This window comes from Ranitomeya imitator, chromosome 10 (genome assembly GCF_032444005.1).
Source record: "Ranitomeya imitator isolate aRanImi1 chromosome 10, aRanImi1.pri, whole genome shotgun sequence".
NCBI lineage: Eukaryota > Metazoa > Chordata > Amphibia > Anura > Dendrobatidae > Ranitomeya > Ranitomeya imitator.
In genome coordinates this window covers 129,706,960-129,732,957 of record NC_091291.1, presented here as the reverse complement: position 1 = coordinate 129,732,957, position 25,998 = coordinate 129,706,960, and the positions used below count along the sequence as shown (strand labels likewise).

The following is a 25,998-nucleotide window of genomic DNA, read 5'->3' as shown; positions in this document are numbered from 1 at the left end:
TTAAACTTTAAAAAAAAATTATTTTGTAGAGGCGCGTTCTCAAAGAATAATCCTTTTTCAAAAGCAAGAAAGCGTCTCGATTTTTATTGACTTGTGGAAAATTTTATGTAGGACTTGAACTTTTAGTTAATTTTTTTTGTTTTTGTTAACGATAACTGACATTTTTGAAAAGTCCCAACGCTTTTCTTTCAGGCGCTGGTACTGGCTGACGATCGGTAGGTCCTATCTCCTTCGCTTTTCACCCGCATGTCTGTGCACAGGGTGTTTCACCTTGAAGTGAATCTCCTCCTTTTATCATTGTCATTTTTAGACACAAAGTTCTGCTCTGATTAATTTCTCACTATGTCACTAGCCAGGTCGCTAATTTTCTTGATTTTCCCTCTCGGCTCCCATTGAAAAAAATAGGGGCTGAGCTTCAGTACCCAAAAAAAACAGTCACTACACAGTGTATGTAGCTGTCATATTCTGGTGCGCTACACACAGCTGATTGTGGGAGAGGCGGGTGTCAGACCCCCACCAATCTGCTATGGAGGGTAGGTCATCAATATCATAGTACTGAAAAACCCTTTTAAAGATGACTGGTAACTAAAGGTACCTTCACACTAAACGATATCGCTAGCGATCCGTGACGTTGCAGCGTCCTTGCTAGCGATATCGTTTAGTTTGACACACAGCAGCGATCAGAATCCTGCTGTGATGTCGTTGGTCGGGGCTAGAAGGCCAGAACTTTCTTTGGTCGCTGGCTCTCCCGCTGACTTCGCTGAATCGGCGTGTGTGACACCGATTCAGCGATGTCTTCGCTGGTAACCAGGGTAAACATCGGGTAACTAAGCGCAGGGCCGCGCTTAGTAACCCGATGTTTACCCTGGATACCATCCTAAAAGTTAAAAAAACAAACGCTTCATACTTACCTTCCGCTGTCTGTCCTCCGGCGCTGTGCTTTCCTGCACTCACTGTGAGCACAGCGGCCGGAAAGCAGAGCGGTGACGTCACCGCTCTGCTTTCCGGCCGCTGTGCTCACAGCCAGTACAGAGAAGCACAGCGCCGGGGACAGACAGCGGAAGGTAACGATGAAGTGTTTGTTTTTTTTACTTTTAGGATGGTATCCAGGGTAAACATCGGCCCTGCGCTTAGTAACCCGATGTTTACCCTGGTTACCGGCATCGTTGGTCGCTGGAGAGCTGTCTGTGTGACAGCTCTCCAGCGACCAAACAGCGACGCTGCAGCGTTGTCTGGATCGCTGCAGCGTCGTTTAGTGTGAAGGTACCTTAAGTGAAAAGCGGCCAGGTTTAGCTCTTAATTTGTTCCCACTGCTCCCCTAAGTACTCCGCTTTACGGATTCAGATATATGGGTCTCTATATTTAGCACTTATTTTTATGTTTTTATTTTTCCTAAGAGGGTGATACTCACAGGATCCTCTGGGATGTGTCTTTAGACTGCTTCACATAATTACCCAAAGAGCTACGCCCCCTCAAATGAGTGTGTATATACATACACACACTGTATACATAGACGTTAGAGGGGGTGGTGTAGCTCACAGGGCTGTGGAGTCGGTAAGCCAAACCTCTGACCCCTCAATTTCCCTGAATCTGACCCCTCAGCACTGGTCACTGCTGAGCATGTGCATAAAGTGCAGCACAGATTCATCTCAACTAAAAGCAGAGATCAGGAACAGAACAGACATTTATAAGACATTTCATAACTTTCCCAAATTCTTATGAAAGAATTTACAGCATATCCTGCACTGTACTACTATACCCAATGTATTTTTTTTTTTTTTTTGTCGGTCCATTTTATACTGACTCCGCAGCCCTGGCTGCTCATTGGGTATTTATGCTGAGCAGTCTAATGAGTACCATTTATAGGGTGGCCCTTGTATTTCTCTGCATTGATGTTCTAGCATGTCCTAGTGGAGTAAACAGCAGCACCACGAGATGGGAGCCGGTTGTCAGACGCAGCTGGACTCCCCATAGAGAAGGCAGAGATGGTTTATTACCATTGTTGCCTTCCTGTGTGCACAGCTCTTCCTCCTGTTTTGGGGCTTGGAAGAACTTAATGCAAAAAAAAAGACACCCAAAACATCACAAAGTGGCGTATGTGGTTCACGAATTTTGCGCAAAAATCCTTTTTATTCATGTATTTATATGCTTTTTTTCAACTTTTTAGCTAATTTTTTCTTAAAGTACACAAAATTCCCGTGGACAGGACTGGAGAGTACTTTGAAAAAAAAATGTTTTTAGAAAGTTGTACTTGATGAATCATCAGCAAACATCTGCAACAAAAATGCCGCTCGCAATCGCGAGCATTAGAAAAAATTAAAAAATAAATCTAGCCCATACCCTCATTACATCCTACATAACTGTCTCCCGTACTAGAGGCGGCATAGATGGTGGCTGGTCCATGCCGTTGGATAGATGCAGCGTAGATGGTGGCCAGTCCATGCCGTCAGATACATCAGCGTAGATGGTGGCCTGTCCATGCCGCCAGGTAAAACAGCATAGATGGTGGCCGGTCCATGCCGCCAGGTAGAAACAGCGTAGATGGTGGCCTGTCCATGCAGCCAGGTAAAACAGCGTAGATGGTGGCTGGTCCATGCTGCCAGGTAGAACAGCGTAGATGGTGGCCGGTCCATGCTGTCAGATAGAAGCAGCGTAGATGGTTGGCCGGTCCATGCCGTCAGAAGCAGCGTAGATGGTGGCCTGTCCATGCCGTCAGATAAAAGCAGCGTAGATGGTGGCGTGTTCATGCCATCAGATAGAAGCGTAGATGGCGGCCTGTCCATGCCGCCAGGTAGAAACAGCGTAGATGATGGCTGGTCCATGCCGCCAGGTAGAAGCAACGTAGATGGTGGTCGGTCCATGCCGCCAGAAAGAAGTGTAGATCGTGGCCAGTCCATGTCTTCAAGTAGAAGCAGCGTAGATGGTAGTCGATCCATGCCACCAGGTAAAATCAAAACCGGACATGCAGGTGATTTTGAAGGACTATTGTGCACTCTCTTGCTTTATTTTTTTTTAATAATTAAAGGAACACTTTAAATTTAAAGGGTTACTGTTTCTGCTCATTTCCACATCGGTGGATGAGCAGGGCATGTGATGTCACATCTACGGCTACTTGCTGGGCCGTGAGTGCGCCTGTCCAAATTATTAGATGCAGCAGATACCTGTAGGCATGACTACCGGCCATACTTTACTGTCGACACACAAGTGAGTGGTAATACCACTTTAACCTTCGTCAGGCTGCATAATTTTACAACGTTAACAGGCTGCAGAGGTACAATTGTACCTTCATATATATTTTATTGAAATTTGGCCAATATATTCTGGACCAAAACTGCAGAGATGTCACGAAATTTCAGCACTCTACGGCTTTTCGAAAAAAAAAGTTATTGCAATTTTAAAACGGAATAGTTACAATTGTACCTACTAAGCCGGACGAAAGGTTAAGTCAGATTCTGGCAGCCTACAATAACCACTAGGGGGCGCTTACTGTATGATTTAGACAATGCACCCCATAATACAACAGCAATTTGGCTTAAAATGACTTGATAAAAGGAGACTGTACACTTTAAAGGGGTCCATTTTTGGCATTGCCATATATGTCCAGTAGACTTGGGCTCCAATCATCTATGTAGAGGACGGTGCCGTTTACATGCTGCTCCCCATTTGTTGTTTTTGGCACTCGCTTACGAATTTTTGCGCTCCAGCCGCTGCTCTCTGCTACCGCCTGCTCCGAGAATACAACACGGCATCTTTTCAGAGCAGGAAGCCGAGAGTTATTTCTGACATGCCTCCAGGTCTCCTGACACTAATGGCAATTTTTACATGTAGGAGGGCAGTAGTAGGAGCGGACAACCCATGTTTAAGGCCGACAAGGGTATAAAATAGGAATTTAAGCACAGTCTTTTAGTGTTACGTGGCTCCAAACCACAAGTCAGGAAGCGTGCCTGCATCTTCTTACTCCAAATCTGAAGCTTCCAGCATGTAGAACGGTCGTGGTCAGGCGGCCATCTGCCACAATCGTTCATCATCTCATAACGTCATCCGCAGTGTTTGCATCCACCAGTGCAGAACCGGTTTCCGTTTATTAACCACAATGAATTTCTCAATCTCCCGGGTGTCCATCCTGCAGCTAGTGAGTGACGTGTTAATAAGTCGGGCTGCAGCGTGCTCCCCGGAGACTTTATCTATAATCATGACTTGTACAATAAGGTTTTTCGTTTTTATTTTTCTGCTAGCTATTAGGTCGTTAGAGCTTGTGGGGCATCAGCCTCTGAACATTTACGTGAAAAAAAAAAACAAACAAAAAAACAGCAAACTGGTGTTCTTGTAATCTTTGACTTTTAGATATCTGTGGCTTTAAATCTGGCCTGTATCGCAGGTAATATATCCGCTGACTCGTATAACTGCCATCCGGTGTAACCCTCTCCTCCTGTTTCCTGCTGCTCTTCCAGAATCTTTTTTTTTTTTCTTTTTTTCTTTTTTTGGTTTTTAATGAAAAACAATAAATTAAAGAAAAAGTAAACTGTCGTAGTTTTAACAGTGTTATTTAAAAAAAAATATATAAAAAGATTAAAAAAAAATTGTCCATTTGGACAGAACTGAAGGAAAATAAAAAAAATGTATAACTGTCAGATCTGAATGTAAAGTGTATATAGTTGTAAAAACTAAAGAGAGGAGTTTTAAACGTTTGCTTTTTTTTCTATGCACTTTTTTTTTTATTTAAGTGATTAGGTTACCTAATAAAAATGTCCAGTTTCTTGATGTACAAATGTGTTTTGGATTTTTTTTTTGCATTTATTAGTTGGTAGGGGGAAGAGTTGAGCAAATACATTTGCAGGACCCTGGTACAACAGCCACGTCTGTAGCTGACGGACCAGAGCCCTACAAATCTCCTCCCGGCCGGCTGGCATCATCCGATTAGAAGGCCTGGCACCACAGCTATGAAGCTGCATCAGACCTACTTTATCAGAAGAGGAGCTAGGGATGCCGACGGGTAGGAGGAAGCTGGAAGAGCTTTAGTTCTTCAGACTACCAATGTGGGTGCTGGGCCAGGATCCTGCAAATATTTTTTCTCAACTTTTAATCTCCACTCAAACCTCTGGGACTCACTAGAAAGCAAACTACATTTAAGCATCACCTCTCAAATCATATACCCAGAAGCACACATGAAAAACAATGCGAGAGGCTCATGGGGAAAAATTTAATAAGATGCAAAACTATTAAATCACAAAAAATTATTTTAGTACAAAAGGCTGAGATAGGACAGTTCCTATTAAAGTGCTGACCCCTGACAAAGTTGTTAAAGCGAAACGCGTGGCACATGTGACAGGGACCTGGTACCTAGGAGGTACGCCCGTATGGCTCTACGAGGAGGGTTCAGTATCTACCTCAACGTGTTCAGTCAGTGTTAGAAAGCAGAGCTTTTCTGTATGTGTTGAGACCTGTCGATGTGTAACAGGCACAAACGTTCAGTCTGATGGAAGCGACAGGAGGACAAGTGCAGTACAGTGCGGCTCTACAAAGTGAAAGATTTGGGAGGGACAGGAGGGCAAGTGCAGGACAGTGCGGTTCTACAAAGTGAAAATCACTCCTGCGGCTGCCGAACCTAGAAAATCACCCCCGCAGCTGCTGAACCTCGAAAATCACCCCTGCAGCTGCCGAATCTCGAAAATCACCCCCGCGGCTGCCGAATCTCAAAAATCACCCCCGCTGCTGCCAAATCTTGAAAATAATCACCGCGGCTGTCGAATCTCGAAAATCACCCCTGCGGCTGCCGATTGTTGAAAATCACCCCCGCTGCTGCCGAATTTCAAAAATTACCCCTGCGGCTGCTGAATCTCGAAAATCATTGCCGCGGCTGACAAACCTCAAAAATTACCCCAGTGGCTGCTGAATCTCGAAAATCAGCCCCGCGGGTGCAGTATCTCGAAAATCACTGCCACGGCTGCCGAATCTCGAAAATCACCCCCGCGGCTGCTGAATCTCGAAAGTCACAGTCGCGGCTGCAGAATCTCAAAAATCACCGCCGCGGCTCAAAAATCTCCAAAATCAGCACCATGGCTTCCGAATCTCGAAAACCAACGCCGCGGCAGAAAAATCTCAAAAATCACAGCCACAGCTGAAAAATCTAAAAAATCACCCCCGTGGCTGAAAAATCTCGAAAATCACCGCCGCGGCTGAGAATGCTCAAAAATCAGCCCCTCGGCTGCCGAGTCTTGTAAATCAGCCCCGTGGCTGAAAAATCTCCAAAATCAGCCCTGCAGCTGAACGATCTTGAAAATCAGCTCCACGGCTGCCGAATCTCGAAAATCACCGCCGCGGATGAAAAATCTCGCAAATTAGCCCCGGGGCTGCCGAATCTCGAAAATCACCGCCGCGGCTGAAAAATCTCGAAAATCAGCTCCGGGGCTGCCGAATCTCAAAAATCACCACCGCGGCTGAAAAATCTCGAAAATCACAACCGTGGCTCAAAAATCACCGCCGTGTCTCAAAAATCTCGCGGCTGAACGATCTTGAAAATCACAACTGCGGCTCAAAAATCACTGCCTCGGCAGAAAAATCTCAAAAATCAGCCCCGAATCTCGAAATTCTCAAATCACCGCCGCGGATGAAAAATCTCATCAGCCACACGGCTGAAAAATCTCAAAAATCACCGTCGCGACTGCCGAATCTCGACAATCACCGCCACGGTAGTCGAAAATCAAAAATCACCGCTGCGGCTGACATCTCGAAAATCAGCCCCGCGGCTAAAAAATCTCGAAAATCAGCCTCGCGGCTGCCGAATCTCAAAAATCACCGCCGCTGCTGCCAAATCTCGAAAATCACCACCGCGGCTAAAAAATCTTGAAAATCACCACCGTGGCTGAAAAATCTCAAAAATTACCGCTGCGACTATAAAATCTCGAAAATCAACACTGCGGCTGAAAAATCTCAAAAATCAGCCCCATGGCTGCCAAATCTAGAAAATCATCGCCGTGGCTGAAAAATCTCAAAAATCACCGCTGCGACTATAAAATCTCGAAAATCAACACTGCGGCTGAAAAATCTCAAAAATCACCGACACGGCTGAAAAATCTCGAAAATCACCACCGCGTCTGAAAAATCTCGGAAATCACTGCCGCAGCTGAAAAATCTCAAAAATCACCGCCGCGGCTGCCGAATCTCGAAAATCACCGCCGCGGCTGGAAAATCTCAAAAATCATCCCTGGGGCTGTCGAATCTCGAAAATCACTGCCGCTGCTGGAAAATCTCAAAAATCATCCCCGGGGCTACCGAATCTCGAAAATCACCGCTCCGGCTGAAAAATCTCGAAAATAGCCCCGCGGCTGCAGAGTCTTGAAAATCACCACTGCGGCTGAAAATCTCAAATATTACCGTCATGGCTGAAATATCTCGTAAATCAGCCCCGCAGCTGAAAAATCTCGAAAATCAGCCCCGCAGCTGCTGAAACTCGAAAATCACCGCCGCGGTTGAAAAATCTCGAAAATCAGCCCCAGGGCTGCCGAATGTCGAAAATCAGCCCCGCGGCTGCAGAGTCTTGAAAATCACCACTGCGGCTGAAAATCTCAAATATTACCGTCACGGCTGAAAAATCTCGAAAATCAGCTCCGCGGCTGAAAAATCTCGAAAATCAGCCCCGCAGCTGCTGAACCTCGAAATTCACCGCCGCGGTTGAAAAATATCAAAAATCACCACTGCGGCTGCCGAATCTTGAAAATCACCGCCACGGCTGAAAAATCTCGAAAATCAGCCCAGGGCCGCCGAATTTCGAAAATCACCGCCGCGGATGAAAAATATAAAAAATCACCACTGCGGCTGCCGATTGTCAAAAATCAGCCCCGTGGCTGCCGAGTCTTGAAAATCACCACTGCGCCTGAAAAATCTCGAATATTACTGTCACGGCTGAAAAATCTCGAAAATCAGCCCCGCGGCTGAAAAATCTCGAAAATCATCCCTGGGGCTGCCGAATCTCGAAAATCACCGCTGCGGCTGGAAAATCTCAAAAATCAGCCCCGGGGCTGCCGAATCTCGAAAATCATCCCCGGGGCTGCCGAATCTCAAAACTCACCGCCGCAGCTGAAAAATCTCAAATCAGCCCCGCAGCTGCTGAAACTTGAAAATCACCGCCGCGGTTGAAAAATCTCGAAAATCTGCCTCTTGACTGAAAAATCTCAAAAATCATCCAAGCGGCTGCTGAACCTCAAATCTCAGCCGTGGCTGCCGAATCTCGAAAACTACCGACACGGCTCAAAAATCAGCCCCGCGGCTGCCGAAGTTCGAAAATCACCGCCGCAGCAGAAAAATCTCGAAAATCACTGCCGCGGCTGAAAAATCTTAAAAATCAGCCCTATGGCTGCCGAATCTTGAAAATCACCGTAGCGGCTGAAAAATCTTGAAAATCAGGCCCGGGGCTGCCGAATCTCAAAAATCACCACCGTGGCTGAAAAATCTCAAAAATCTGCCCCCTCGCCTGCCAAATCTCGAAAATCACGACCGTGGCAGAATACTCGAAAATCACTGCCGCGGCTGAAAAATCTCAAAAATCATCCCCACGGCTGCTGAATCTCTAAAATCCCCGCGATGCCTGAAAAATGTTGAAAATCTGATCCCGCGGCTACCGAATCTCGAAAATCACTGCCGCGGCTGGAAAATCTCGAAAATCTGCCTCTTGACTGAAAAATCTCAAAAATCATCCAAGCGGCTGCTGAACCTCAAATCTCAGCCGTGGCTGCCGAATCTCGAAAACTACCGACACGGCTCAAAAATCAGCCCCGCGGCTGCCGAAGTTCGAAAATCACCGCCGCAGCAGAAAAATCTCGAAAATCACTGCCGCGGCTGAAAAATCTTAAAAATCAGCCCTATGGCTGCCGAATCTTGAAAATCACCGTAGCGGCTGAAAAATCTTGAAAATCAGGCCCGGGGCTGCCGAATCTCAAAAATCACCACCGTGGCTGAAAAATCTCAAAAATCTGCCCCCTCGCCTGCCAAATCTCGAAAATCACGACCGTGGCAGAATACTCGAAAATCACTGCCGCGGCTGAAAAATCTCAAAAATCATCCCCACGGCTGCTGAATCTCTAAAATCCCCGCGATGCCTGAAAAATGTTGAAAATCTGATCCCGCGGCTACCGAATCTCGAAAATCACTGCCGCGGCTGGAAAATCTCGAAAATCATCCCCGGGGCTGCCGAATCACAAAAATCAGCCCCGGGGCTGCCGAATCACAAAAATCACCGCCGCGGCTGAAAAATCTCAAATCACTGCCGCGGTTGAAAAATCTCGAAAATCAGCCCCGGGGCTGTCGAATCACAAAAATCACCACTGCGGCTGAAAAATCTCGAATATTGCCATCATGGCTGAAAAATCTCTTAAATCAGCCCCGCAGCTGAAAAATCTCAAAAATCAGCCCCGCAGCTGCTGAAACTCGAAAATCACCGCCGCGGTTGAAAAATCTCGAAAATCTGCCTCGCGACTGAAAAATCTCAAAAATCAGCCAAGCGGCTGCTGAACCTCGAAAATCTCAGCCGTGGCTGCCGAATCTCGAAAACTACCGACACGGCTCAAAAATCAGCCCCGCGGCTGCCGAAGTTCGAAAATCACCGCCGCAGCAGAAAAATCTCGAAAATCACTGCCGCGGCTGATAAATCTTAAAAATCAGCCCTACGGCTGCCGAATCTTGAAAATCACCGTAGCGGCTGAAAAATCTTGACAATCAGGCCCGGGGCTGCCGAATCTCAAAAATCACCACCGTGGTTGAAAAATCTCAAAAATCTGCCCCCTCGCCTGCCAAATCTCGAAAATCACGACCGCGGCAGAATACTCGAAAATCACTGCCGCGGCTGAAAAATCTCAAAAATCATCCCCACGGCTGCTGAATCTCTAAAATCCCCGCGACGCTTGAAAAATGTTGAAAATCTGATCCCGCGGCTACCGAATCTCGAAAATCACTGCCGTGGCTGCTGAATCTCCAAAATCACCGCCGCGGCTGCCGAGTGTCAAAAATCACTGCCGTGGCTGAAAAATCTCGAAAATCATCCCCATGGCTGAAAAATCTCAAAAATCAGCCCCGCAGCTGCTGAACCTCGAAATTCACCGCCGCGGCTGAAAAATATCGAAAATCACCGCCGCGATTGAAAAATCTTGAAAATCTGACCCGTGACTAAAAAATCTCGAAAATCAGCCCCGCAGCTGCTGAATCTTGAAAATCACAGCCGCGGCTGCCGAATCTCGAAAATCACTGCCGCGGCTGAAAAATATCTAAAATCACTGCCGCGGCTGAAAAATCAGCCTTACGGCTGCAGAATCTTGAAAATCACCACTGCACCTGAAAAATCTTGAAAATTAGCCCCGGGGCTGCCGAATCTCAAAAATCACTGCCGCGGCTGAAAAATCTCAAAAATCAGCCCCGGGGCTGCCGAATCTCGAAAATCACTGCCGCGGCTGAAAAATCTCGAAAATCAGCCCCGGGGCTGCCGAATCTCGAAAATCACTGCCGCGGCTAAAAAATCTCAAATCAGCCCCGGGGCTGCCCAAACTCGCAGCGGCTGAAAAATCTTGAAAATCAGCCCCGGGGCTGCCGAGTCACGAAAATCACCGCCGCGGCTGAAAAATCTAGAAAATCAGCCCCGTGGCTGCCGAATCTCGAAAATCACCGCCACGGCTGAAAAATCTCAAATCAGCCCCGCGGCTGCCGAATCTCGAAGATCACCACAGCGGCTGAAAAATCTCAAAATCAGCCCCGCGTCTGAAAAATTTCAAAAATTATCCCCACAGCTGCTGAATCTCTAAAATCCCTGCCACGCCTGAAAAATGTTGAAAATCTGACCCCGCGGCTGCCGAATCTCGAAAATCACCGCAGCGGCTGAAAAATCTCGAAACTCAGCCCCGGGGCTGCCCAAACTTGAAAATCACTGCCACGGCTGAAAAATCTCGAAAATCAGCCCTAGGGCTGCCGAATCACGAAAATCACCGCCGCGGCTGACGAATCTCAAAAATCAGCCCTGGGGCTGCCGAATCTCGAAAATCACCGCCGCGGCTGACGAATCTCAAAAATCAGCCCCGGGGCTGGCGAATCATAAAAATCACCGCCGCGGCTGAAAAAATCTAGAAAATCTGCCCCGGGGCTGAAAAATCTCGAAAATCACCGCCGCGGCGGTGGTGGGGACACCACCAGCACTAGGTAATATACTCGCCCGCATTGTTATGTTTTCTCCACTTGTCCTTTAGAGGTGGTTGCTTTGGTTCACCGTTTATTTGATTAGCACTCTGTTTGACAGATTGAATAGGGGCCATTGTGCCATATATTATTGTACTGTTATGGTTGGTAAATGTCAGCCATGCTTTATGACCATCTGATGTATAACTGCCTTGTTATAGATGCCATTTTTATGGTATATTTGTACATTTGATTGGATATATCTTTGTGGATACTTTTGCATTATTGTAAAGTTTTAATACTCCAGCACCTACTATTGCATAGTCAGGGATTGATTTATCTTATCGAGTATATATATATATACATGTATCCTATTATTCTGGTGTCCCCTACGGTATTCTTTGCTTTTTATTATGTTTTTTAATATTTATTAATAAATATTGGTTTTAAATGGTATTTGGGATCTCTTCGTCTTCCCTCATAGATGTATGTGAGATTAGTTGTGACATTATTGTGAAGTGCCCTAAAACTATAAGGAGACATATGTTGATGAATTAAGATACCTGCTTGTCTCTGCTATTACAAGATGCTATCTACATTGTCACCTATCCTGTGCAAGGTGCCTAATTGCCTACTCAACTCTTCTGTTCCAGTGTGGTATCTGCACTCATGTGGCAAGGTTTCTGATTGCCTACTGAACTCTGCTGTTCCTGTATGCTATCCACTCTCTTGCATCATGTTGCGGTCCTCATATACTTCCAGCTCCTTTGGTCCCTTTGCCATCCTGCATCTGTGGTTCTATCGGACTTCACTATTCCCTATACTGTCTGGTTGTCCTACTTCAGTCCATCAATATCTCTGGTCTGTGCTGCTCACCCTGACTTACAGCTTGTCGAATTCACCACACCAGGTGAGCCAGTAACATACTGTAATACCTGTATAATCCTTGACCGTGTATGGCCAATATGGGTCCTTCTTGGCCACCAAACCTCTCCCCAATAAACCCCGCGTACACAAAACACCACACTTTAAATGAAAACAAACAATAATTTCTTTGGATAATTTTAGCCACAGCGGCCAGTTTATTAACAAACAATGACAAACATTTTTCTTAAGCATGAACATAATTTATGCAAAAATTCGAGGGGAGGGTTCTTGGAGCCCAACGGGAAAAATTCTGGCTTAAAATATTTTGGCAAAAAACAGAACTTGAACACCTCAAATTACCCTCAGCCGTACCACCAGCTCGAGGGCACCATAATTCCCGTTTCGGGAAAATAACCACCACCAGCTCCCAGGGTAAAAACCCCGTCCAGAGCCTGTAACCAAAATGCCAGAACAACAAACCCGTTTAACTGTCCGGAATTTCCTTCAAATTCCGTCCCCGCTGAATCCGCATCAACCCTACCCTTCTACCCAATCATCTTACCCAGGCACCATTTTAACCCCTTCCCGACCCATGACGCCACGTAGGCGTCATGAAAGTCGGTGCCAATCCGACCCATGACGCCTATGCGGCGTCATGGAAAGATCGCGTCCCTGCAGGCCGGGTGAAAGGGTTTACTCCCATTTCACCCGATCTGCAGGGATAGGGGGAGTGGTAGTTTAGCCCAGGGGGGGTGGCTTCACCCCCTCGTGGCTACGATCGCTCTGATTGGCTGTTGAAAGTGAAACTGCCAATCAGAGCGATTTGTAATATTTCACCTATTATAACGGGTGAAATATTACAATCCAGCCATGGCCGATGCTGAAATATCATCGGCCATGGCTGGAAATACTAATGTGCCCCCACCCCACCGATCGCCCCCGCAGCCCCCCGATCTGGCCGGTACACTGCTCCGGCTCCCCTCCGTCCAGTGCTCCGCTCCCCCCCGTGCTCTTGTCCGCTCCCCCCGTGCTCCAATCACCCCCCCGTGCTCCAATCACCCCCCCTGCACTCCGATCCACCCCCCCCCGGTGCTCCGTTCCACCCCCCCGTGCTCCATTCCAGCCCCCCCGTGCTCCATTCCAGCCCCCCCCCGTGCTCCGTTCCACTCCTCCCGCGCTCCAATTCCCCCCCCCGTGCTCCGATCCACCCCCGTGCTCCGATCCCCCCCCCCCCCCCGTGGTCCCCCCCCCCCACCCCATCATACTTACCGATCCAGCCGGGGTCCCGTCCGTCTTCTCCCTGGGCGCCGCCATCTTCCAAAATGGCGGGCGCATGTGCAGTGCGCCCGCCGAATCTGCCGTCCGGCAGATTCGTTCCAAAGTGCATTTTGATCACTGAGATATAATCTATCTCAGTGATCAAAATAAAAAAAATAATAAATGACCCCCCCCCCCCTTTGTCACCCCCATAGGTAGGGACAATAAAAAAATAAAGAAATTTTTTTTTTCCACTAATGTTAGAATAGGGGTAGGGTTAGGGCTAGGGCTAGGGGTAGGGTTAGGGCTAGGGTTAGGGTTTCGGTATGTGCACACGTATTCTGGTCCTCTGCGGATTTTTCCGCTGCGGATTTGATAAATCCGCAGTGCTAAACCGCTGCGGATTTATGGCGGATTTACCGCGTTTTTTTCTGCGCATTTCACTGCGGTTTTACAACTGCAATTTTCTATTGGAGCAGTTGTAAAACCGCTGCGGAATCCGCACAAAAGAAGTGACATGCTGCGGAATGTAAACCGCTGCGTTTCCGTGCAGTTTTTCCGCAGCATGTGTACAGCGATTTTTGTTTCCCATAGGTTTACATTGAACTCTAAACTCATGGGAAACTGCTGCGGATCCGCAGCGTTTTCCGCAGCGTGTGCACATACCTTTAGAATTAGGCTATGTGCACACGGTGCGGATTTACATAGTAACATAGTAACATAGTAACATAGTTAGTAAGGCCGAAAAAAGACATTTGTCCATCCAGTTCAGCCTGGATTCGCAGCAGTGTTCCATCAGGTTTACAGTACCATGTAAACATATGAAAAACCAAACCCGCTGTGCCCATGGTGCGGAAAATACCGCGCGGAAACGCTGCGTTGTATTTTCCGCAGCATGTCAATTCTTTGTGCGGATTCCGCAGCGTTTTACACCTGTTCCTCAATAGGAATCCGCAGGTGAAATCCGCACAAAAAACACTGGAAATCCGCGGAAAATCCGCAGGTAAAACGCAGTGCCTTTTACCCGCGGATTTTTCAAAAATGGTACGGAAATATCTCACACGAATCCGCAACGTGGGCACTTAGGGTTAGGGTTGGAATTAGGGTTGTGGTTAGGGTTAGGGGTGTGTTGGGGTTAGGGTTGTGGTTAGGGGTGTGTTGCGGTTAGGGTTGTGATTAGGGTTATGGCTACAGTTGGGATTAGAGTTAGGGGTGTATTGGGGTTAGTGTTGGAGGTAGAATTGAGAGGTTACCACTGTTTAGGCACATCAGGGGTCTCCAAACGCAACATGGCGCCACCATTGATTCCAGCCAATCTCGTATTCAAAAAGTCAAATGGTGCTCCCTCACTTCCGAGCCCTGACGTGTGCCCAAACAGTGGTTTACCCCCACATATGGGGTACCAGCATACTCAGGACAAACTGCGCAACAATTACTGGGGTCCAATTTCTCCTGTTACCCTTGTGAATCTAAAAAAATGCTTGCTAAAACATAATTTTTGAGGAAAGAAAAATGATTTTTTATTTTCACGGCTCTGCGTTGTAAACGTCTGTGAAGCACTTGGGGGTTCAAAGTGCTCACCACATATCTAGATAAGTTCCTTGGGGGGTCTAGTTTCTAAAATGGGGTCACTTGTGGGGGTTTCTACTGTTTAGGCACACCAGGGGCTCTGCAAACGCAACGTGACACCCGTAGACCATTCCATCAAAGTATGCATTTCAAAAGTCACTACTTCCCTTCTGAGCCCCGACGTGTGCCCAAACAGTGGTTTACCCCCACTCATGGGGTATCAGCGTATTCAGGAGAAACTGGACAACAACTTTTGGGGTCCAATTTCTCCTGTAACCCTTGGGAAAATAAAAAATTCTGGGCTAAATAATTATTTTTGAGGAAAGAAAACGTATTTATTATTTTCACGGCTCTGCATTATAAACTTCTATGAAGCGCTTGGGGGTTCAAAGTGCTCACCACACATCTAGATAAGTTCCTTTCGGGGTCTAGTTTCCAAAATGGGGTCACTTGTGGGGGGTTTCTACTATTAAGCCACATCAGGGGCTCTGCAAACGCAACTTGACGCCCACAGAGCATTCCATCAAAGTCTGCATTTCAAAACCTCACTACTTCACTTCCGAGCCTCGGCATGTGCCCAAACAGTGGTTTACCCCCTCATATGGGGTATCAGCGTACTCAGGAGAAACTGGACAACAACTTTTGGGGTCCAATTTCTTCTGTAACCCTTGGGAAAATAAAAAATTCTGGGCTAAATAATTATTTTTGAGGAAAGAAAACGTATTTATTATTTTCACGGCTCTGCATTATAAACTTCTATGAAGCACTTGGGGGTTCAAAGTGCTCACCACACATCTAGATAAGTTCCTTTGGGGGTCTAGTTTCCAAAATGGGGTCACTTGTGGGGGGTTTCTACTGTTAAGCCACATCAGGGGCTCTGCAAACGCAACGTGACGCCCACAGAGCATTCCATCAAAGTCTGCATTTCAAAACGTCACTACTTCACTTCCGAGCCCCGGCATGTGCCCAAACAGTGATTTACCCCCACATATGGGGTATCAGCGTACTCAGGAGAAACTGGACAACAACTTTTGGGGTCAAATTTCTCCTGTTACCCTTGGGAAAATAAAAAATTGCAGGCTAAAAGATCATTTTTGAGAAAATAATTTTTTTTTTTTATTTTCATGGCTCTGCGTTATAAACTTCTGTGAAGCACTTGGGGGTTCAAAGTCCTCACCACACATCTAGATTAGTTCCTTTGGGGGTCTAGTTTCCAAAATGGTGTCATTTCTGGGGGATCTCCAATGTTTAGGCACACAGGGGCTCTCCAAACGTGACATGGTGTCCGCTAATGATTGGAGCTAATTTTCCATTTAAAAAGCCAAATGGCGTGCCATCCCTTCCGAGCCCTGCCGTGCGCCCAAACAGTGGTTTACCCCCACATATGGGGTATCAGCATACTCAGGACAAACTGGACAACAATATTTGGGGTCCAATTTCTCCTATTATCCTTGGCAAAATAGGAAATTCCAGGCTAATAAATCATTTTTGAGGAAAGAAAAATTATTTTTTATTTTCATGGCTCTGCGTTATAAACTTCTGTGAAGCACCTGGGGGTTTAAAGTGCTCAATATGCATCTAGATAAGTTCCTTGGGGGTCTAGTTTCCAAAATGGGGTCACTTGTGGGGGAGCTCCAATGTTTAGTCACACAGGGGCTCTCCAAACGCGACATGGTGTCCGCTAACAATTGGAGCTAATTTTTCATTCAAAAAGTCAAATGGCGCTCCTTCCCTTCCGAGCCTTACCATGTGCCCAAACAGTGGTTTACCCCCACATGTGAGGTATTGGTGTACTCAGGAGAAATTGCCCAACACATTTTAGGATCCATTTTATCCTGTTGCCCATGTGAAAATGAAAAAATTGAGGCTAAAAGAATTTTTTTGTGAAAAAAAAGTACTTTTTCATTTTTACGGATCAATTTGTGAAGCACCTGGGGGTTCAAAGTGCTCACTATGCATCTAGATAAGTTCCTTGGGATGTCTAGTTTCCAAAATGGGGTCACTTGTGGGGGAGCTCCAATTTTTAGGCACACGGGGGCTTTCCAAACGTGACATGGTGTCCGCTAAAGAGTGGAGCCAATTTTTGATTCAAAAAGTCAAATGGCGCTCCTTCCCTTCCAAGCCCTGCCGTGCGCCCAAACAGTGGTTTACCCCCACATATGAGGTATCAGCGTACTCAGGACAAATTGGACAACAACTTTCGTGGTTCAGTTTCTCCTTTTACCATTGGGAAAATAAAAAAATTGTTGCTAAAAGATAATTTTTGTGACTAAAAAGTTAAATGTTCATTTTTTCCTTCCATGTTGCTTCTGCTGCTGTGAAGCACCTGAAGGGTTAATAAACTTCTTGAATGTGGTTTTGAGTACCTTGAGGGGTGCAGTTTTTAGAATGGTGTCACTTTTGGGTATTTTCAGCCATATAGACCCCTCAAACTGACTTCAAATGTGAGGTGGTCCCTAAAAAAAATGGTTTTGTAAATTTCGTTGTAAAAATGACAAATCGCTGGTCAAATTTTAACCCTTATAACTTCCTAACAAAAAAAAATTTTGTTTCCAAAATTGTGCTGATGTAAAGTAAACATGTGGGAAATGTTATTTATTAACTATTTTGTGTCACATATCTCTCTGGTTTAACAGAATAAAAATTCAAAATGTGAAAATTGCAAAATTTTCAAAATTTTCGCCAGATTTCCGTTTTTATCACAAATAAACGCAGAATTTATTGACCTAAATTTACCACTAACATGAAGCCCAATATGTCACGAAAAAACAATCTCGGAACCGCTAGGATCCGTTGAAGCGTTCCTGAGTTATTACCTCATAAAGGGACACTGGTCAGAATTGCAAAAAACGGCAAGGTCTTTAAGGTCAAAATAGGCTGGGTCATGAAGGGGTTAAATAATGCCAATGTCCAAGCACAGTCATGGGGGGCCTACATTTAGCTGTGCTTATTCCTGCCCCCTCCTCGTATACAAGCATTAGACATGTCACCATAGGAATATAGAATATTGGGGTGATCTCTTAAGGTGAGATCTTAGTGACTGCCTGCCCCTGACTTGATAAAGGGGTTGTCCACTTGAATTAAGAAAGACGCACAGTTCAATTTTCAGCTTAGGTGAAAGAGAGATTCCTGTGTCGACATGACCAGTGCTGTGTATGATGGGGACTGAACAACTGGCTCTTTTTAAAACATAATAATGTGGCTTTGCCACTAAAATGAGACGGTCATCCAGCCCCTTCGCACACAGTACTGATGCGATGCTGGCAGAGAAAGGTCACTGAGATAAATGTAATTGCAATGGCTCGGGCATCTTTCTTAATTCGAGTATTATAATAATCAAAACATGTCTACAGATAACTTTAGATTTTTTCTTTATGTGGACAACCCCTTTAATACTACCCATATAAAAGTAGTAGTGCTGGTGGAAAGTACAGTATATCAAACTTATCTGATGGTAGCAGGCGCTAGTGACAGAAACACTGCTTGTCTTTTTCCTTGCACGCATCCCCACCATTCTACTCCTTCTGGTAATAGTGCTGGGGTCCGGGTAGGTTTAGTTTAGTTCAGAGCAGACAACCCACTGGACAATAGTAGGAGCATTGCATGCTGGGAACTGAGAAAAGGAAGTTCCTGTACCTATAGTGCTGTCAGAATACTGATGAAGAAGAACAACCCACAGAAAAAGAGTTTGTGCAAATTCTCAAGTTCTGGAATTTGCCACTGTTGCTGGATCTATAAGACTGGTATGTGCGCCAAAACATTTAGAACTTGTTGGTAGTGATAAGGCCATGCTTTTATGGCTGTTTTGGTTGAGAAGACTGGAATGGAATGAGAAGAATAATCCAAAAGTATCTGTAGTTTGGGCTCTTTTACAATCTGTAGTCCATGATGCTGTGTGGGTTCAGGGGTCATCACATTTTCGAGCAGACCCTGACTAATTTAAGGGAACATGCATTGCAGCTGTTGTGTTAAGACTTCTAGGATCCAAAACTGGAGAGAAGATAATCTTGGAAGAAGGAAAGAAATGGTAAAGTGATAGAGGAAGGATTCCATGGATGGGCTTTAAAAGTAGGTGAAGACTTTCACCAGGCGACGAGGAATATGTGAAAAAGCACGGGGCGAGAATCCCTAAGAAAATAAACCACAGGTAGGAAAAAAATGAGTTGTTCCAAAACTGATTTTCTAACATACTTTATCATTTCTCTTTATGCATCTTACATTTTACATAACTTGGTGATGTTAAACCAAGACCTCTTAAAATGAATACCAGCAATAGAGAAACATTAATTTTGGACAACCCTCATGTGGCACCTTTAGAAAACCTTAAGGTTCTAGAGACCATTTTGACCTTCTGATGTTATTAGTCCTTTTACGGGTGACAAACATGTATAAAGGAATGATGAATGGGTATGATATATATGGAAATTATATTTAATTGCAAGTTATCATTATGCAAATCACAACCATAGATACATCTGGAAAAAAGTCAGGTGAAGCTGGCATGTCGCCCATTATCAGAGCCAAAGAGGAGTGTTAATATTCTGGCATAATGAGGAGAATACATTTTTACCAAGTTATGTAAACAGAAGTGTGAACGTGTCTCCGGGAGAAGACTAGTAGGTGAGTGCACACAGATATATGGGGGCGATATCGTTAGTGGACTGGTGATATCATGTGGACTTGTGGTAGAATAATCTTCATAGTATCTTCTGAAGGAGGTGATGATCCTTCAAAATCATGGAATGGCACAGACTCAGTGGCGTAACTACCGCGGTCGCAGCGGTCGCCAGTGCGACCGGGCCCGGCAGGTCAGGGGCCCGGCAGGCAGGCTCGGACTGGCAGTGCCTCCCCCCGCTCCAGGGCCTCCCCCCCCTTCCCCGCCGCCTCCGCTGCCTTGAATACTCACCCTGCTCCAGCGATGGTCTCGGCGTCTGCACTGCAGCTCGTTCCTGCTTGAGCGGTCACGTGACACCGCTCATTAAGATTATGAATATGCGCATATTCATGATCTTAATGAACGGTGTCACATGACCGCTCAAGCAGGAAGAAGGTGCTGCGCCGGCGCCGCCGTCTGGAGTCGGGACAGAGCGCGAGGGATGTCGGCACGGCCGTGCAGTGGGAAGACAGGTGAGTATGGGGGACGGGGGAACGGGGGGGGGATGAAGGAGGACATAAGCCGGCGTGCCGAGCAGGAGCGGAGAGCTAAGCCTGCATACAGGGGGGAATATGAGCCATGCAGGGGGGAATATGAGCCATGCATACAGGAGGGGTAATATGAGCTATGTATATGGGATAGGAGGGAGATGAGCCATGCATACAGGAGGGGGGTCATTATACAGTATTGAGCATCATGTGCGGCCGTTATACAGTATGCAGCATCATGTGTGGCCATTATACAGTATGGAGCATCATGTGTGGTGGCCGTTATACAGTATTGAGCATCATGTGTGGCCATTATTCTATGGGGGTTACATTGAGTTGTATGGCAGGGCTGCAGGGGGGGGGCCCCATTTGGAAGTTCGCACCGGGGCCCCTAACTTTGTAGTTACGCCACTGCACAGACTTATTTAGGTCAGAAAGCAGATGGACCCAACGAATCCCATCATGATCGCTATTAACCAGTGATCCACTGAACCATTGTGGAAAAGGTCACGTGAGATCAAAAAAAGATCCCACCAACTCTGGTCCATGTGCTGTCTGATATTATTACATTTCAGCCTCATGCAATGCCCTTTTTTTGTGTATAAACCCAGCTTTATGCAAATCTTAGGTTTCATTATTCCCCATCCTCAATCATTGCTAGTGATACCAACCAGTAGTTGAACATCTGCAGAGGCGCATGATATGTAAGCCAATGTTCGTTCTGCGTCCTCGGCACCACCATATATGTTCTTTGCCATGTAAACTTACATGTGGTAGGGCATGTTGGCGTTTAATCTGTTTAGTGTGACAATAATCAAAGTTAAAGGCTATATGTGTACCTTCGCACATAACTTTTTTTAAAAAAAAAATTGTTTATTTGCTTCCTAAATTTTAAAGTTAAGGACATTTCTAAATAGTTTTCAAAAAAAAGTTTCAATTACTTTCCTGCAGCAGAGTTCCTGTAAAACCGTCATCTAACACAGTGTTCCCCAACTCCAGTCCTCAAGGCCCATCAACAGATCATGTTTTCAGGTTTTCCTTTGTTTTGCACAGGTGATGCAATTATTACCTGGGCAATACTAAGGAAATCCTGAAAACATGACCTGTTGGTGGGCCTTGAGGACTGGAGTTGGGGACCCCTGATCTAACATACTGATTATACTATATAGATAGATAGAAGCATGGCTCCCCCTGGCGGCCTGGAGTGTGAAGTGTGTTGTGTGGTTTGTGATACCTGGTAAGGTGATCTCCTTTATTGCTATCAGACGTAACATCACTCCCCCTGGTGAAAGAATGACATTACTGCAACGACCAGGACCCTGGGGCGCTGCACTATCACCTGTCCTGAGGATAGGGCTGACCTTAAGAAAGGGGCATGGTGAGCTTTACATGCCAAGAGTCACCATCACCAATATTGCTCCTGTATCTGGAGAACTTCTGCTAATTAAGTAGTATGAAATTGCATGTTCAACCCGAAGTTACACTTTAATCTGTTAAAAAGGCACAAATAACCTAAACATAGTGATAAACCCATCATTACACTCCAGCAACCCAATAGCTACACTTTTTATCACTAATTTATATTCTAGTTGTTACTATTTACTATAATGAATTTTGGCAATGTCCCCAGTCAGAAAAAAGCCTACAAAACAAAATAGTTAATGTCGCCTGATTTGATAACATGGCCAAAGGTTCAGAACAAAGTCTCTTTTCACTTTCTCTATTTTTTCAGTGTTGGATTGAGGAGTGCAAGGCGAGCGTTCACAGGGGTACAACACTAATGGCGCAGGAGACAGAAAATGAGGATCCTGTGGTACCCATAGAGAAGAAAGAGGTGAGTGATGATCAGGGGCATGTGTACCCCAATACCTATGACCCATTTCATGTATTTGCTAGTGATTATTTTCTTTTAAGAAGTTTTCTTAGTAAAGTTATTTGTACTTTTCTCACTATGATTATTTGTCTTTACTAATAAAGTTTAAAGAAGAACTCCACCGTTATACAAAAATGTGTTTAATTGGTAATTTGGTAACAATAGGATAGATAGAATTAATTCTATCTACCTTTACATTTGCCAATGAGACAGCAATGACTCACTGAGACATGGACTCCACAAGTCCTGTGAAGGGGTCCTGTTGTATCCGGCACAACAACATTAAAAGGGTTTTCCAGGTCTACTTTTTATATGGCATAGGCATCCCGTGTGAAAAAATAAGAAAGTTGGTGTTATTATGCCCTGCCTCTCTGTCGCTGATACAGACTTTATTGACATTCATGTTACGACTACATCATGCCACTGCTGCTGTCAATCACTGGGCTCAGTGGTCTTGGGCCATCTACATCAGCATGACTGCTGAGCCCGAACGGGTACAGTGGTGGAGAGGCAATGCTGAATCGGCAGGGGATGACTATGCCATAAAAAATGTAAAACCCCTATAAAAGCAGATCCTTTAAGGCCTGACATACCGCCTCTCAGAATTGGACTTGTGTGATGCTGAATTGCATTGATATATTAGATTTTAGAGGTCAATTTATTATCCTGAATTTGTCACATTCCTCCAGCAATTTTGGAGATGCTCTGACCCTGTTACTTAGCCATCACAATTTGGTCCTTGTCATAGTTGCTCAAATCCTTACACTTGCCCATTTTTCTAGCATTTAACATATTAACATCAAGAACTGACTGTTCATTTTGTGCCTCATATATCCTCCTTATGCTATTGTCAGAAGATTGTTAAAGAAGACCTTTCACCAAATTTGTCATGAACTGAACCCATGATGTAAAAATGGCAGCAGAGCGGAATGAAAAGGAGATATGCATTTGGCACCTAATGAGTTAACTTATAAAGTAAAATAGGGGTTTATCAGATAGTTTTCACTGGGGGTGTGTATTTCTTCTCCATGTATGATATTGACCAATTATGAGCAGGCAGCAACACAGGAGAAATAGAACACGCCCCCACCATAACTTAGAGCAGGTTTTTCAGTGTGTGAGATATAATCACACTTCTGTTTGCTATTGAATGGTGTGAACTTAACACTGTCTTCATTATTAAGAGCTTCTATTCTGTTATTACACATTTTCTAACCCTAGTAATAGTTTTAGCCAAGGCTATGATTAGTACTAGGGTATTGGAGAATTTTTTTAAGGGCAAGCGTTCTGGCTAGGGATAAGGTTAGGGTAATATAAGTGTTAAATTTAAAAAATGTAATAAAAAAATAAGAATAAAAATATAAGGACTTATAACTTTATTTTTAAAACTATGAGGTTGTTTCATTAAGACTAGCATTGTACATGCTAGTCTTAATGAATGGGCATGGCGGGGTAAGATGTGCCAAATTCATTATGTTCATCTCATTAGATATTCAAGTAATATTTTTGGAGGGTGCTACACATGATGAATTTGGCAGGTGGGTGCCACACCATCCCGCCCTTGCTCCACCCACTTTAGCGGATCTTGCCAGGACTGGCATGAAAATGCCAAAATTCACAAAATTTTAAAAATGAATAGGCGCTTGTCTTTCCCCCAAAATAATGATACCTTTTTGGCACATTTCTGAAATGCCAGTCATGACAAATGCAATGTAGAAGCCATATGCAAATCAAGCTAAAAGTGCATTGGGCGTGTCAGAGCATTAGGACTACTCCTTCCCTTCCCCAGTGCACTGATTTGCAAAAGGCTTCTTCATTGGCTTTCTCATGAGTGACAGTCGGCAGGACTGAATCCAGTAGGATATATCTAAAATAAGTTCTTAAATATTAGAAACTAGATATCTGTCATTCAATCATTACATGTTTTTTATTTCCAGCTGATATTTAATTGGTGACGACTCAACATTATTCTAATATTCTGATTCCTATTCGGTTCACAGAAGCTGACGTCAGTCCTCCTTCTTGTCACCCTGGTGTCGACCATTGGATCATCTTTCCAGTATGGATATAATGTGGCTTCAGTAAATTCTCCGGCTCCTGTGAGTACCCCATACTTAATGGGTATTGCAGGGAAATCCTCGATGGACTCTCTCTGGCATATCCCCTTAAATACAGGAGCGCTCCTATAGATGGTACATAAGCAGTAATAGAAAACTTCCCTATTGACCTCAGAGTGTATATATACAGGTGCTTCTCACAAAATTAGAATATCATCAAAAAGTTACCGTATATACTCGAGTATAAGCCGACCCGAGTATAAGCCGACCCCCCTAATTTTGCTACAAAAAACTGGGAAAACTTATTGACTCGAGTATAAGCCTAGGGTGGAAATGCAGCATTTACCGGTGAATTTCAAAAATAAAAATAGATCATTATTTCCCCATAGCTGTGCCATACAGTGCTCTGCACCGTTCATATTTCCCCATAGCTGTGCCATATACGGTGCTCTGCACCGTTCATTGTGCCCCATAGATGTGCCATATACGGTGCTCTGCGCCGTTCACTGTGCCCCATAGATGTGCCATATACGGTGCTCCGCACCGTTCACTGTGCCCCATAGCTGTGCCATATACGGTGCTCTGCACCGTTCACTGTGCCCCATAGATGTGCCATATACGGTGCTCTGCACCGTTCACTGTGCCCCATAGCTGTGCCATATACGGTGCTCTGCACCGTTCACTGTGCCCCATAGCTGTGCCATATACGGTGCTCCGCACCGTTCACTGTGCCCCATAGCTGTGCCATATACGGTGCTCTGCACCGTTCACTGTGCCCCATAGCTGTGCCATATACGGTGCTCTGCACCGTTCATTGTGCCCCATAGATGTGCCATATACGGTGCTCTGCACCGTTCACTGTGCCCCATAGATGTGCCATATACGGTGCTCTGCACCGTTCATTGTGCCCCATAGATGTGCCATATACGGTGCTCTGCACCGTTCATTGTGCCCCATAGATGTGCCATATACGGTGCTCTGCACCGTTCATTGTGCCCCATAGATGTGCCATATACGGTGCCCTGCACCGTTCATTGTGCCCCATAGATGTGCCATATACGGTGCTCTGCACCGTTCATTGTGCCCCATAGATGTGCCATATACGGTGCTCTGCACCGTTCACTGTGCCCCATAGATGTGCCATATACGGTGCCCCATAGATGTGCCATATACGGTGCCCTGCACCGTTCACTGTGCCCCATAGATGTGCCATATACGGTGCCCTGCACCGTTCACTGTGCCCCATAGATGTGCCATATACGGTGCCCTGCACCGTTCACTGTGCCCCATAGCTGTGCCATATACGGTGCTCTGCACCGTTCACTGTGCCCCATAGCTGTGCCATATACGGTGCTCTGCACCGTTCACTGTGCCCCATAGATGTGCCATATACGGTGCTCTGCACCGTTCATTGTGCCCCATAGCTGTGCCATATACGGTGCCCTGCACCGTTCACTGTGCCCCATAGATGTGCCATATACGGTGCTCTGCACCGTTCATTGTGCCCCATAGCTGTGCCATATACGGTGCTCTGCACCGTTCACTGTGCCCCATAGCTGTGCCATATACGGTGCTCTGCACCGTTCATTGTGCCCCATAGATGCTCCACATAAATCTCTGCCGCCGCCGCTGCTGCTGCAATAAAAAAAAAAAAACACATACTCACCTCCCTTGATTGCAGCTCCCGGCGTCTCGTTCCGGCGCCTCCATCTTCCCGGCGTCTCTGCGCTGACTGATCAGGCAGAGGGTGCCGCGCACACTATATGCGTCATCGCGCCCTCTGCCTGAACAGTCAGAGCGCAGACGCCGGGAAGATGGAGCGACGCTCGGCGGCTGGAACGAGGACAGGTGAATATGCTATACTTACCTAGTCCTGGCGATCCTCGCGCTGTCCCTCTGCCTGGTCTTCGGTGCCGCAGATTCTTTCTCTATCAGCGGTCACCGGCACCGCTGATTAGAGGAATGAATAGGCGGCTCCACCCCTATGGGAGGTGGAGCCGCTTATTCATTTCTGTAATGAGCGGTCCCACGTGACTGCTGAAGAGGGGAAGAAGCTGCAGCACAGAAGCCCGTGGGACG

At 45.8% G+C, this 25,998-nt stretch overlaps 1 protein-coding gene across 3 annotated transcripts in view; it reads left to right on the top strand.

Annotated features, from left to right (window-relative positions):
* Nucleotides 1-25,998, top strand: part of KMT2A (lysine methyltransferase 2A) — a 160,156-nt gene that overhangs the window by 95,364 nt on the left and 38,794 nt on the right. Inside the window, exons 1-3 of one of the 3 annotated variants that reach the window (XM_069741276.1) lie at nucleotides 19,450-19,467; nucleotides 21,722-21,823; nucleotides 23,863-23,961. In XM_069741276.1, coding sequence (XP_069597377.1) covers nucleotides 21,770-21,823; nucleotides 23,863-23,961 — 153 coding nt within the window. In that variant the 5' untranslated portion in view covers nucleotides 19,450-19,467; nucleotides 21,722-21,769. Of the gene's footprint in view, nucleotides 1-19,449; nucleotides 19,468-21,709; nucleotides 21,824-23,862; nucleotides 23,962-25,998 lie in introns of those variants that run through there. The other 2 variants (XM_069741274.1, XM_069741277.1) reach the window with 2 other exon arrangements.